The 15,459-nt window shown below is 35.4% G+C and overlaps 1 protein-coding gene across 1 annotated transcript in view; it reads right to left on the minus strand.

The window, feature by feature from the left end:
* Window positions 1–15,459, minus strand: part of Stg-1 (stargazin related protein STG-1) — an 87,950-nt gene that overhangs the window by 13,221 nt on the left and 59,270 nt on the right. The window contains exons 3-5 of the mRNA XM_076437003.1: window positions 6,929–7,021; window positions 4,423–4,566; window positions 201–289 (exon numbers count right to left, since the gene is read on the minus strand). Of these exons, the coding sequence (XP_076293118.1) occupies window positions 201–289; window positions 4,423–4,566; window positions 6,929–7,021 (326 nt within the window). The remainder of the gene's footprint in view (window positions 1–200; window positions 290–4,422; window positions 4,567–6,928; window positions 7,022–15,459) is intronic.

Consider the following 15,459-nt stretch of genomic DNA (forward strand, 5'->3'; position numbering starts at 1 on the left):
AAATACGCCAATTGGGATGTTCACATTGTGTTTAATTTGTCCCGTGTCTCAGCTACGATTTTATTAGTTTTAACAATATAATTAACGTGTTGACGAAGCGGAGAGCTCAAGATAATTTAAGATGAAACAGAACTTTTCGTGGAACGCGACAAGTTAACAAAAATGTTGTAATGTAGTCTAGAGAGTCACATTTGACTGACCTGAAACGACGACCTTGGTCTAAGTTTACTACCAACTTCAGCTTTGAACACAGATATGTACATCACCATTCCCACCAGCATTAACAAACCTGAAAGGGAAACCAATTTAATAACCCGAGCCTTATCTCTCTGCCACAGTTCCAGCGACAATTTCACGGTGACTGACTGAGATAATAACAATCGATTGGGTAACCGTAATGCGATTGTTTAAACTTTAATCCCCCTTTTCCACAGTCGTTTCGCAGTGCTACGCAATATTCGATTCGTAATGGTCGAGAGAAAAATTTCATCATACAAAGAGTGTCATCATTTTTTTAAAAGAATAAACAATTTCCACAGTACCGAACGCTTAAAAATAAAATAAAGATCGAGTACTCTATTACCAGGTATTTACAGTGCTGAAATATTACTTAATTTTTGAGCGTGAATAGAAAATAGGTATAGTATAATTTTTATTAATATTGACGAATGGTAAACGGTGATTTAACCCTCATACATTTTTACAGGTGAAAATCCACCCATTTTCTTTTGTTAGTTACTGTAATTGCCAGATTTCCTACCCATAGGGAAGACTCAACTTTAATCGACCATAGCTCCTCAACTATTGATCCTAGAGGATCGAAACTTCGATCTGCATCCGCGCCGGGTACAAATCTACTGAATTACATACCAAATACATCATAATTCGTAAGAGAAAGGTACTAATTTTGAGTGCGGTAGAGTAAAGTTTACCCTAAACTATTATATTACAAATGTAATACATACAACAAAAATGGGTGAAGTTCTACTAGGTATTATTTCGTGGAACTATAGAGGGTGTCTCTGACCTGACATTTTAAATTGCGCGCCATCTTTTTTTGTGGCGAACATAGAGTACTAATTTTTGACAACTGGCATTAGGAAGTATTGAGGTTTAGTCATGGAGAATTACACGACCGAGCAACCCATAGAAATTGTGAAAATTCACTACAAAAACTGGTGAAAAGTTTTCAGAGACTATTTTATTTACGTAGCCACTACGTTGAAAATGCGACTCATCGCTAAAGATGATTTTCTTCGAAAAATCGCCATCAATTTGTTGATGCTCCAATATCTGACTGGCGAATGTACGGCGCGGCGCACAGTGGGCCAGGAACCGATCTTTTTGGACAAAAATCTGCCGACAACTCAGTTTTTCATCGATTCAATTGAAATTTTTTGAAAAATGTTCGTGAAGGACTATACTTTGATGACGTGCTGCGCGAAAATCGTTAACTGTCACAATCAAGAATCCTTATCTACAAAGCCCAATAACTCCGATACGCAAAATTCTTTGAAAGAGCTATCAATCACAGTTGATGTTGTCAAACAGGGAGACTGGTACACAGTGCCGTAACGAGGGTATGAAGCGCCTGTGGCAAGTGTCTAACTTGCGCCTCCCCGTAACCTAATAATAATGACAAAAAAATAAAAAATTTTAATGTAACAAGTTAAATATTTACTAAATGCAATATATTAAATATGTACTATTAACCTCATCAAAATGAGTTGCCTGTATATACAATAATGTATTTGTCAAGGTACTTGTATGAATAAATAATCTATAACCTAAATAAGAACAAATTTTTATTCATATTCAATGACGACAAAATAAAAGAAATACAAAACATAGGTATATGTTAAAATAATCTAATAAAAACATAAAACAGTTCAGCATATTTTATGAAGCAATTTTTCTCGTTTTTTCATTTGCAAACACATCTATTGTATCGTCATGATTTAATGTTTTGGCAACATCTTTTTTAATTGATATTATAGACATGTTGTTCAATCGCTCTTGTCCAATAGAAGTACGAAGGTACGATTTTACAATTTTTAATTTGCTAAACGAACGTTTGCAGGAAGCTGTTGTTACAGGCTTTGTTATGAAAATCCTTAACTCTATGTCTAGATTTGGATACGTGTTTTATAATGAGAGTTCATAATTTTTTTGCAAGATTTGAAAAGCATCCAAGCGACTCTCAACCGGGTTGGTATTCTTTGTTTTGCGCCCCAAACCCAGTTGCGCCCGTGACGGGCGCCTCTTTCGCCACGCCCTCGTTACGGCACTGCTGGTACGAACTTTCTTTAGAAAAGCCGAATGAGTTGCTGCAGTTGCTGGATTAAACGCGGTTATTATCACAAGATTGCATAACATTCTTTAGGTAATTACATGTGACAAGAAAGCTGATTCTGTGAAATTCAAAGAATATTGTTCGGAGACGCCTAAATTGTGCATTAAAATTTATCCGTGGTATAAACTACCTCCATCAGTTCATAAGGTACTGCAACATGGAAGTGAAGTACTTGCCACATTTGAACTGCCAATTGGTTTGTATTCAGAAGAGCAACAAGAGGCAAATAATAAAGTCTTCAGGAAATCACGAGCTGAAAACTCCCGAATGTGTTGCCGCAAAAAGACAAATATAGATATTATACGGCATATGTTATTAACATCCGATCCACTAATAAGCTCTCTAAGAATAAAGGATGCCAAGCACAAGGAAGTTCTTTCTCAAGAAGCGAAAACGCTGCTGTTGGATCAATAAATTAATGGTGAGTCTCATAAGTGCCGAATGTAATCCTATTCAATTGGTAATTCTCTGGGCCAGATTTACAGTTCAAAATTTTGCGGTTTAGGGTTTAGGGTTAAGAAGTGTCGGCGACTCAGCTGGGACATGCAAATTTATGGTATGGGCGGATGAAGTATCGGAGTTATTTGGTCGTGTAGATAAGGATTCTTGATTTCTTGTGACAGTTAACGATTTTCGCGCAACACGTTATCAAAGTGTAGTCCTTCAAGAACATTTAAAAAAAAATTCCAATTGAATCGATCAAAAACTAAGTTGTCGGCAGATTTTTGTCCAAAACGATCGGTTTCTGGCCCACTGTGCGGCGCTGCGCAAGGCCTGCTGGCTGCAGTTCTTGTATCAATTGGAACTGACTTGACTTCCGTCAAAATTCGCTGCTCAGAGCATCTTGAAATGTTTAATTGCTGTGCACGACGATGAATCGAGGTTGAAGGAGTTTCGTTAACACTCGCACTCACTGCAGTTATGTTTTCATTCGACCGACCGGTAAATACGAGGACGGCCACTGCTTTTCGCGGTCAGAATTGAACCACTATCCTCAAATTTTGTGATTAAATGCGCCACAGTGTTGCGAGATGGTGCGTTATGATGACCAAAAGACTTTTCGAACCTGTCTGAACGTGTCTGAAAAATTTTCACCATTTTTGTAGTGAATTTTCACAATTTCTACGCGTTGCTCGATCGTGTAATTCTCCATGACTAAACCTCAATACTTCCTGATGCCAATTGTCAAAGATTAGTACTCTATGTTAACACTTTACCTACCAGAAGCCTATTAATAGGATTTTCAATAATTTTGTTGTAGCAAAAGAAAGCATAGAAATTTTCTTTTACATTGCAATCTTAAATGAAACTATTAGATAACGTTATTGAGGGTGTACTTGCTACTTCACAATGAAAATTGCTGTTGAAAGTTCCATTAAAAAGTGTTTAGCCATGATTTTTCAAAATTATGCAATAATCACCGGTCGGTAATGTGTTAAAATGTCAGGTCATTTTGAGACACCCTTTACTTTCGGGAAGCGTACGAGGGTTGAAACTTATAATCAGCGTTGTTTGCCAGTTAGGCAGGCAAAAGACATTCAAAGCTCGCATTACGTTCATCCACAGCCTCCGCAAGTAAACAATTTATCGGAAGGATAATGCGCCGAGATTAAATAAAAATTCTACCGTTCAATATTGCACGTAGATTGCGGTAACGCAGTGCTCGCGGAATATAAAACGGCGGAAGTTCGAATGAATTATAAATGGAATTACACATTAAACTGTTTCCGACAACAAACGAGTTTCCATCGTCGCAACAAGATAAACTAAATTATCCGGAGCAAGCCGAGGCACTAAATGAAACTTGTTAAGTCTTTAATGGCTTCTTTAAAGTAACCGCTGGGGGCCGGGACGAAGTTTCGCCTAGCGATTCATTCGGCTTTCTTTTTATGGTTCTTGCGGGTCCCGTCGAAACGCAAATTTCATCTCGATCGTTCGCGGAATCACGGGCGGTAGTATGCTTGGCGAATCTCCTTTGTACCCGGGCAGAGCACAGTATGTATCGTTTTAGATAGGCGTGCACGCGACTACGCCGTATATAATGCACGCCGGTGTACTTTATTACTCACCGGAAACTATGAAGACCACGCCGGCGACAAAGACGCAGAGTCTGTGTCTCGGGTGAGTAACGTGAGCAGTGAAGTAACAAACTTCGGCCACCACCAGCAGCGATGTTGCAGCGAAGAAGAACATCGCCGACTTGGTAACTGCATCTGCGTAAAAAATATAGGTATGAAAGCCTCGGGGAATGGGAAAAGTTTCGGACGGAATTTTTCTTCTTCTTCTTCTGTTTCACGGCTTTGTTCCGCGGTCATTATTTATGGAAATGCGGGGATCCTGATGAGAGATATGCAATGTGACAATAGTTCGCGCCCCTAATACGTAATTGATTTCATTACACTGTGGAGCGTATCTTTATCATCAATAAACATTTCAAGAGCTTCGAACATTTGCATAATGAGTTCCAAATGTTAACAGCATTGCGTAAAAGGAATTGTAACCTAACCTACTACGTAATTGATTTCACTACACTCTGGAGCGTACCTTTAGCATCAATAAACATTTCAAGAGCTTCGAACATTTGCATAATGAGTTTTAACAGCATTGCGTAAAAAGAATTAAAAAGAAATGCTATACGTGTAACGAACAGAGAGTGATAATTAGAATGCGGATCTTTAGTCATTTATGGTTTTCAAAATTTTCAAAAAATACTAAGATATAACATATGGCAGAATGTAATACGATTCTAATTTATCTCAAATCTAAAAAGGCTACTACCACGGAAAATAAACCTGGTAAAACTACCAAAACCTGGTAGCCTTGTTATTCAGCTAGTACTTTCGTGTGGAATATAGTTTACATGTGGAATATAATGGCATAATTCATAAATGTACATCACATTGCTATGTTTCTCATGGCTATTTTAATCACAAATTTTATTTCTTTTAACATATTCATGTTAACCCCTTGCTGTATTTTAACGAGTCACACTCGTCATGAAGATTTTAAACAAAGTCTGCCAAATATGAATGTTACGCCTTTTGATTCATTTGTAATCAATATTTAAGCCTTAAAATAAACGTAGGCATACAAAAAATATAAACTTTCTTTTCTCTTCTACGACATTTTTGGGGTCACAGACATTTTAATCACTGTAACTGTAAAGAAAATGATACGACAAGAGGTTAACTGCTTATACATATACTTTCGTATGATTCATACATGAAAATATTGTTAATTCTTCTAGGGGCTGTCTAATTGTAATTAATAAGTAGATTACTGTTCAGGAAAACTTTAAAATCTTCGCTTTTTTCCGCGAAATATCCACAATTTGTCATATGTGTGTAAACTTTTGTGACTAACTTGTACATGAACCAGAAACAACAAAGAGTAAAGGATTATCCATGTTACCTTTGTAAATTTTTCATTCAATAAATGAAATAGACGAACTACTCTGAAAAATTAAAAGAATCGTATTACTTTTATGTGATCACGTTTCTTAACACGTTTAATCTGACATTTAATAATGAAAAATGTGGTATTATATAATAATTTAAGATACAAGAGCCTCATATTAACTCTGAACAGATTTACGTCGTTTTTTGATGGACAAGTAAGAGATGCAGATGATGAAACCAGAGTTTTCTACCATGACAATTTTGTAGATTGTTTTAACACTAAACTCATATATTATTATTACGTTTATTACTATCAACTTTTTCAAAAAGTGTTTTCATTGAACAGAATTTTAGAAACCGTACAATAAAAACTCCATGGAAACTAGTTCCTTTGGGACGTTCCACAATATAAGTAGAAACATTACATCATATAGAGTTTGATTTAACAATATAGTATCTTAATAGTTCAATCAATAAATGAAAATCTTAAATAATAATAAACACTCAAGTATTGTATGAAATACTATATCAATATCAAATCCACAAAATAAAAAAAATAATATAGAATGGAATTATTCTAGGTCGGAAGAAATGTTTAATTTTCGAGTTAAAAAATTTCCACGTGTAATGGATTCCAATAAAGTTTATTAAAAAGTTGGGGAACCCTTTCGAGCGCTTCTACCCTGCACTACAACCAACAAAACAATGATTTTACGTAGAAGGAAATCCTACGTGCACAGCTAAATCTTAAAAATGCGGAATAAAATTTAGAGTCGACGGTTCGACAACAGTGTGGAGAAGGCGCAGCACGAAAAACCCGGATCTCACCGTTCGAAGTCGTGATATTGGCATTTTCTCGGCAGTTATATTCAAACAGGAATTTTCTGTAACTCCGTGTCATTTGGATTCTCCTTTCGGTCGGCCGAACATGCCGGCAGAATGATGGGTCGCTGGCGAGGGGATCGGGGGAGAGAGAAATCGGGGATAGACAAATTGTCGGATCCAGTTTATCATGGGGAGGTATATTCTCTCGGCTGAAAGCATTTTCCCGCCGAATATTTTACGGGCGTGTCACACTCGAGTTCAGTGCCAGGCAGAGGACACCTAATCAACCTCCTTCAAAGGCACACGTTTCTCATTCCACCTGTCTCCATCGCACATTTTTCACGGTACTCACATGGTATTGCCATGGTTGAATCGCTCGGGTCCGGACTGTACTCCTCGTTTGGAAAATAGTCGATACTCGAGCACTCGTATTCCATGCGGGAACCTGCGGAAAACAAAAGAAAAGTGATTCGTACGCTGGTACCATCGCATCGTCGTGATATGCGCATTTCTGAAACACACGCTGATCGAAAAATCGACCGACAGCCAAGTAAATTCGTCCCTGTTTTCAGCAATACAGTCTCGGTTCAATTTACCACTGTCCCCACCTTCTTCACCACCAACGCTACCCTTTCCCTTCTCCTACATTAGAATTATTGATTCTTTTTTTTCTTACATTCCATTTATCGTTGACATACAACTCACATTTCATTTTTGTTCATAGCGTAATTTCGTTAGAACACGTCCAGGGATTTTTATTAAATTTGCTGATGCGTACAGTGAATCGAAAAAGTAGTGGATCGGAAATGTAGGTTGAAAGCTCCATACTGATGAGATTTTTATATTCAGACAGCGGATCTTTATGCAAAATAAAAATGTTCTACGTAAATTACAACAAACTAGAGTGAAATGGAAATTTATTTTCTTTCCTAATATTTTTAATAGATTGATAATAATATAACAGTATTTCTAAATTTGTCTAATGTTCTTACATTTTTTAAATTACACCTACAAATTTTGGTAATAAATGCATAAAATCCTCTGTTTACTTATAACACACCCATCCCCCATTTTCATGGGTTTCAAAAATAAAAGCTGTTAACAAAAAATGTTTATACTCTGCACATATTTGTACAGCCATTTTTTAGTACCGTCCGTTTGTTAACACTGGCATATTAAACGTACAGTAAAAAGCTTGTTAACACAATAAATCCAGAAAAGCGAATTCGTTTTTTTTTTGTATACAAAAAGCATTCATATTAATTAGCGCAGTAGATTTTTGACAGCAGAATGGCGTATGTGTGTGTGTCTCAAAGAGAAAGAATGGTGAAAAAGTATAAAGTGGAATATAAAATTACATACAGCTTTAAACATTTGTTATATTTCACGAATGAACTGATAATTTTTTGTTTTTGATTAGTACTGTATTTTTATTTCACGTTGAAATAAATGAATTCAATTAAATAACTAACGAAATTATGCGCTTTTTGGTAAACATTTCCATGAGTGTAATGAATGTATGGATGTAACTTTACAAATCTTATTCTAACACTACTGTTATCTACTAAACTGATTCTTCTAGGTGTACAAAAGAAGTTGTTTGGTCCATTTATAAAAAAGATATTCTGATTTAAAGTGGGCGCGATCAATTAATCTGGTTGCATGTCTTAAATATTATATATATTCTAGATTCGCAGTTTAAAATAAATTCTATTCTAGCAAACAAATTTAAAAATCTTTAGATACAGCTCGTTGGCTTTGCACGGAATTGGAACGTTTCTATGTGCCTTTTCGCTCTTTCGAGAACAAAGGCTGCGATCGATTTAATTTATATGTTCCAGTTCAATAACGTTTTCAATCAACAATTCTTCAAAAAAACAGTGTGTAAAATATTCCACGATGAAATTGACTTTTATTGACACTTTTACTAAACCATAAAAAAAGAAATTGTGTAAAATCTCAGACATATGAAGTTAATTTTAATTATTCTCTCTGTATCTCTCTGTATATCAAAATAAATGAAATAACAATGAACGCACAACTTAATATTGATTTATAATCACGCGAGTCCACATGTAAATTCATATCCACTGCATGAATTTAATATTTAATTTGAATTGTTCCTGTGAAAAACAAAATTGTTACGAAGGAAGGACATAATTGAATTCGTGTAGATTATTATTTACATAATAATAAAACAGCTTCGAACGACAGGTACATGTTCATGTTGTTTGCGACGTTATTAGTATTTATTTTTTCATAGTAATATAAAGCTGTTCCGTTACAAATTCCATTTATATTTTAATAATTGAATCTGTGAAGAATCGATACATAAAATTCTTCTGTATTTGGAAAAACCGTACTGCTTATTCGATAAAATATAACTGCAACTCTTCGTCAAATAAATGACTACTTCCTTGTTATTATAAATTAAATCGTGGAATTATCGTTATCCGAGTACTTAACAGAAAATCTGCTTTAGCAAATCGTTCCATTTATTCAACATATTGATACATCAGCGTTACATACGTTCTTATTTTCCAGCCAGTAATATTGAAAAGCAAACATATTTTTATTAGATTTTACTGTTTTCGTACCGTCTGCAATAACCCGATAAACTTACACGAATGTTTACAATGTAGCTGTCGCACGACGATTGGCATAAAATCGATAGAACCGGGCCAACATGTATGAAACCAACGCGCTGATAGGCTGACAATAATTTTATCGACGGCAACCTTTGAAAAATACGCATTGTTTAACTAAAAAGTTCTGGGATAGGACAGAACTTCCGAGAAACTGCATTCCTCAAAGGGAACTGTGAAACAACCATTTTTGCTCGGCAAACCTAACCGAATGGAAGCAGAAGCGGTTCGAAAAAGTGGTTACGGAAGAAACGTTAAATGAATTTCAAATCGAAAGAGAAAACGGGATGGGGACTTTAATTTGTATGTACCAAACTAGTAAATTGTCCAAGGTTCCGCGCTGTCGTTGACCCATACCGTACTAGCTATTCCATTTTGCACCCACAATATAAGATATGCTGACAATAATTATATCGACGGCAACCTTTGAAAAATACGCATTATATAACTATTAAATTCTGGGATAGGACAGAACTTCCGAGAAACTGCATCCCTCAGAGTGAACTGTGAAACAACCATTTTTACTGGGCAAACCTAATCAAATGGAAGCAGAAGCGGTTCGAAAAAGTGGTTACAGAAGAAACGTTAAATGAATTTCAAATCGAAAGAGAAAACGGGATGGGGACTTTAATTTGTATGTACCAAACTAGTAAATTGTCCAAGGTTCCGCGCTGTCGTTGACCCATACCGTACTAGCTATTCCATTTTGTACCCACAATATAAGATATGCTGACAATAATTATATCGACGGCAACCTTTGAAAAATACGCATTATATAACTATTAAATTCTGGGATAGGACAGAACTTCCGAGAAACTGCATCCCTCAGAGTGAACTGTGAAACAACCATTTTTACTGGGCAAACCTAATCAAATGGAAGCAGAAGCGGTTCGAAAAAGTGGTTACAGAAGAAACGTTAAATGAATTTCAAATCGAAAGAGAAAACGGGATGGGGACTTTAATTCGTATGTACCAAACTAGTAAATTGTCCAAGGTTCCGCGCTGTCGTTGAACCATACCCTACTAGCTTTTTCATTTCACACTCACAGGTTCGACTTTAATTGAAACGGATAGCAAAGAGAAGATAGTCAGCGACCTGGGAATTTCGAGCTCTTTCGACGGCGGTTATTAAACTCGCGTGCTCCCGCTCTGTCCCCTCACCCGGAACCGTTCCGTTTTATACGATTTGATTTAACAGGATCGATACCATTCTCACGGGTATCTTACGTCTCGTCGTCTACGCCACTAAACCATCAAACGCATCGATCTCTGTTTTAAAGGTCGCAAGAAAATCGACTCCGGCGGGATGCTACGGACAGCAGCCAGAGCAGACACAGAGACAAGGTTTTTAGATGTAGGGTAACTCTACCGATTACTGTGGTATCATGCTTTGATCGTACTTTATATTAATATTACAGGAAAGTCGCGTTTACCGTCCAACAGCCTGTGTTCTGCACGGACAGTGATCGCATACCGACATTATTTTTTTATGACTGCGTCTACCGCGCCGAGGGTTCGAAAGAAAGCCAAACGTAGAGAAGGACAGCATGAAATACGGATCGCGTGGTCGAAGCGTATCGGTGTGGACCATTACTAATAGTACTAAACGAATGTACAAAACCTTCTTTATTTTTTTATGGGACTTTCACCAACTTATTTCTGGCTTTTTTCTGATTAAAACAACACAAAATACAATCTTAACTGTATTTAGTGGTTTAATCGACGATGAAAATTTCGGGCGCAAGGAAGGACAGCGTATGGGAAAGGAAGAGACGCGGATAGTAAACGCGACTTTACTGTATTCCTAATTTATCATAAAATAATAATGTGTGTAAGCATTTTATGGAAGAATAATATGTTTTGAATACAAAAAAATTGGTGGCCGTCAAAACCTAATACAACATAAGAAAATGTTAAAAAATACAATCGGCAACGTTTTGTACATATTACTGTGGACAAAAAGGAGCCATGTAGAAATTACTGTGTACCCATTACTGCGGATGAGGATTCGAAATATACGAGCGTACGGAAACAAACTACGTATCCAGGCATTAATTTAAATAAATCCTGTACAGTAACGAATAATAAACCTTTTATTCATTTTAACACCGTAGTTTTAAATTAGAAAAAGAATAGTTTTAATTTTCTTTATTTTGTTGGACGTATTTGTTTCATTGAATTCTTAGCTCCAATTAAGTTATTCTCATCCTTTACACGAATTAAATCTTTCTGTTATTAGCATTAAGTGCTCTTCTACGTTAGGTGTCTTTGTTATTCGACCCTATTTATTGTTAATCTCTCTGTGCCGTTCAGAAAATGGTTATATTAATATTTTCCGAATTAAATTGACGCAATTCAAATAAATCTTGAAAAAGATCCAAACTAGGATTGAAACGTTGATTTTGTTTGACAATTAGCAAAATTGCTTTATACTTCGTAATAAACGATTGAACCGTTGCGCCAAAAGCATTAAAAAATTTATTAGTATTCAATTGCGAATGAAAAATGAGGTGCAGTGGATATATATTTTTATAATAGACACTATTATTAAAGATATTTTGAATTCTTTTGGAAGACTTGTTCCTTGTTATTCGAGTATTTATGTTAAAAGAATAGATAATAGAAATAGTCTGTAAATTTTTCTGCATCGACCGTGCATTGTTTATAATGTTTCATTTAAATTCATGCTTTATAACTAAATATGAAATACATACATAAAGGAATTGTAGATTCAATAATATAAATAGTATTTTTCATTAGTTTTGATTTAATCACATTTTCGAAGCATGAATAACATATACAAAAGAATTATACGATAAATTATGAACACGGAATGAGCTTTACCGTTACGTTTAGACTTTGAATATTAGTTTTCCGAAACTTGATGTTGCACAAGCATCCGCATTCAGATGTAACAAATTTAAATGAGGTTGAGATGAATGAACACATATCTATTTCTCATTACCGTTCCAGTGGTATTCAAATTCGCTTCCGCCACTTTTAAGCTGCGCAGGCGCGAAGAAACTAAAATAAAGCGCGAGCAGTGGAGCGTCAAATAAGCGTGCAGCAGTTCGAAAAATTAAAATTTTTAATGAAATCCTCGAAATTGTTAGAGCTTTTCGAGTTACTTCTTTTTCAAGCTGTATCGACCAGCAGTATTGGAGTATTAATACCTGAAAAGAGATTCGAGCATTTATCCGCGTAACGATTAGGCGCAGTCGTCTAAATCGCTCTTAAATTCTCTCTTCGCAAATGGTATTTCATTCGAAACGCTTTGAACCACGTGAAAGAGGTTTAAATTTAAATTCGGCAGGAACGGCCGGTGCTTGGCGTTAGTGGAAGTCATCGGAAAAGGATTATAATACATCAAACAGGGCGCAAAACGTGGGCCCGTACCCGTTTCGAATTGCTTGATGGAGCAAAAGAGGGGCCGCGATCTAAATAATTACACTGCACTACAAATTATGAAATAGTCCGCGTTACAGGAGCGAAATTAAGTGGAAACTATAGCACAACTGACAGAAATGGTTAGTAAGAAACAAGAACACAGGTGCCGAAAAACATGACTTTTACAGGACAATTGTTTTCCTCTTTTGGTACAATCAAATCGTACGTCGGAACCATGTAAACATTTTTCACCCACTTATAGCACACAAAGAATTGTTATAACACTAAGCACTAGAAGCGATTAAAATGTTTTAGCTTTTTACAATGACAAGGATCTATTTTTATTACAAATTGTGTATGGATAAAGAAATTTATCCAATCAATTTCCACGTAAGCAACTTCATAATTTCAATAATTGTAATATGAAAAATATAAAACCGGTCATTTGATCGGCAGTGAATATTATCTATTATCAAATCAAAAAATGAGGAAGAAAGTCGATTCTTTTTGCACCCAAAATGCCTACTCCCTTTAGGAAAAATTATAAATTAGTATTAATGATTAAATTATAAGCATGTACTCTTTGTAACAAAAGAATATACGTTGCGATTTGCAGTTTTTAAAGTGAAGTTGCAGTACGTATTTTCCAATATCAGTATTTGTTGTATACAATGACAAATTTTGATGTTTATCTATTAGTTTTTTTATGAAAAGATGGAAAGAATTGTTAGATTGTTTCATGGTTCTTACACGAGTTGAAAATGACTAATTTGTAATAATGTGTGTTATGAGAAATACGAAGACACGTTTACTGAGATTTTCTCAAAGAATTTTTCTATTCGTTTCATGGTTCTTACAGAAATTGAAAATGACTAATTTGTAATAATGTGTGTTGCAAAAAATACGAAGACAAGTTTACTGAGATTTTCTCCAAGTTTCACTCTGTCAAATTACTAAAATTATGAAAACTCCAGTGACCACAACACGATAATCTTTTGATGGTGGTAAATAAACTAAAATACGGGTAAGCCCAGTAGATAGAAAGGATGGCGCGAGGCTTCAGATTTCAATTCGTGCATCATTGCCGCCGTTATATCCAGCGAATGAGGCATCATTATCGTGCAACAGGATCGCACCTCTACGGTTCATCGAAGCTGGCTGCAATTTGCGTAACTTGCAATTACCACGCGTTATCAGCAATTTGCTGCAATATTGTCATTTTTACAAACCAAGCAATTATTAACGTACTTTTCAGCTAACCAAATTTTGTTGTCTACAATCGACAATATCATGTGTACCCAATACGAACCAACGTTTTCATTGAACTTCTCTTTTTTATCGAATCACCTGTACCAACCGATCACTGGAGCTTGAGCCGATCCAATAAAATTCGAAGCCTCAACTGACTTTTTCTTTTTCGTCAATTCACCTACACTGACCAATTATATGCATTCCAACCGACCCAATAGAAAACAGAACTTCCAATGATTTTTTTTTCTATTTTCTCGTACCACCTATCTGGTGGAATCACGTTTTTGGGAACGGCCTGTGTGTGTCTAGAGTCTCTCTAGTTTGGCAGACTGTAAACATTTTTTTCCCTTGCATTTTCTCACATTTCAACATTGCAAAGGTATTTTGTCGAAGTATTGGGTTGGAAAATAAGTTCGTTCTGTTTTTGTGTTTTATTCCACTTTAAAAAACGAAAAGATCGAACTTATTTGCCAACTCAATATATAGGGGACTTCGTCTAACGCCGGATGGCACCTAATTTCGGTAAATAGCTATATGTACATATACAGTGAGTGAAACTTGTTTAAACGCACTTGAAAATTTACAAAATGCCCGATTTAAATCCAATCGAGCATCTGTGGAATGACGTAGATAAAGCAATTAAAATGAAAAAACCTGCGAATTTAAACAATTTACACGAAATAATCGAAGATGCATGGAATAATATTTCAATCGATCTCTGCATTCTCTCGACTTATTGATTCTATGTCTCGTCCTTGTGCTGAAATCATCAAAAAGAGAGGTGGTCCAACCAAGTATTAGTTATTATATTATATAGTATTATTAAATATATTATTTATATTGATTACATGGTAAAATAAAATACATTCAGTACATAAATCTGTATTTCCCTATTTATATGCTCCCCAAAAATTTTCTTATTTTAAGTTTGGTATTTATTTTATTAACAATTAAGCTGAGTTAATTATCAAAACTTTGTGCAAGAGTTAGCTTAAGGACTCGTAATACGTGCAAAGAAAAAAGAGACATAATAACTACAACTTCAGAAGAATGTGGTATGCATTGACGGGCCAATTTCCCTATTTATATGCCCGTCACTGTATAATTGAAATAGATGAAGCTTATAGGAGACAATAGATATTGTGTATTTGACTCACAATAATATTGTGTTGAGCAATAGATTTCCTATGTGTTAATAGATATTAGGATGTTCAGCAATCAACGGGGTCTGAAGTTATCAACAGATAATAAGCTATTGTTGTGAATTTCAAAGGATAGTACATAATAGCACAGGTGTAGTATTCTAAGAAGTCGTATCTATTCTGTGTGAATTTGTATCTTCTCGAACCTTGACCTCTTCGTTGGGATTGTTGTTACAACACAGCAATTTTCTTTCAAATTGGAAGATAAAATGAAGATGATAAATCAGTTCAAAAGACTTCGCAATAAAATAAACGTGGTTAATTCTGTATGCAAATCAGTTTGAAAACGTGTCCATATTACAAACAAATCAATTATAGTACAAATTAAATATTATTGTGAGTGATAAGTAAAATCCCATAAAATAGAATATTTTTGTTTTCAGACGCTACAGTATAAA

Source organism: Lasioglossum baleicum, chromosome 13, assembly GCF_051020765.1.
Source record: "Lasioglossum baleicum chromosome 13, iyLasBale1, whole genome shotgun sequence".
NCBI classification, from domain to species: domain Eukaryota; kingdom Metazoa; phylum Arthropoda; class Insecta; order Hymenoptera; family Halictidae; genus Lasioglossum; species Lasioglossum baleicum.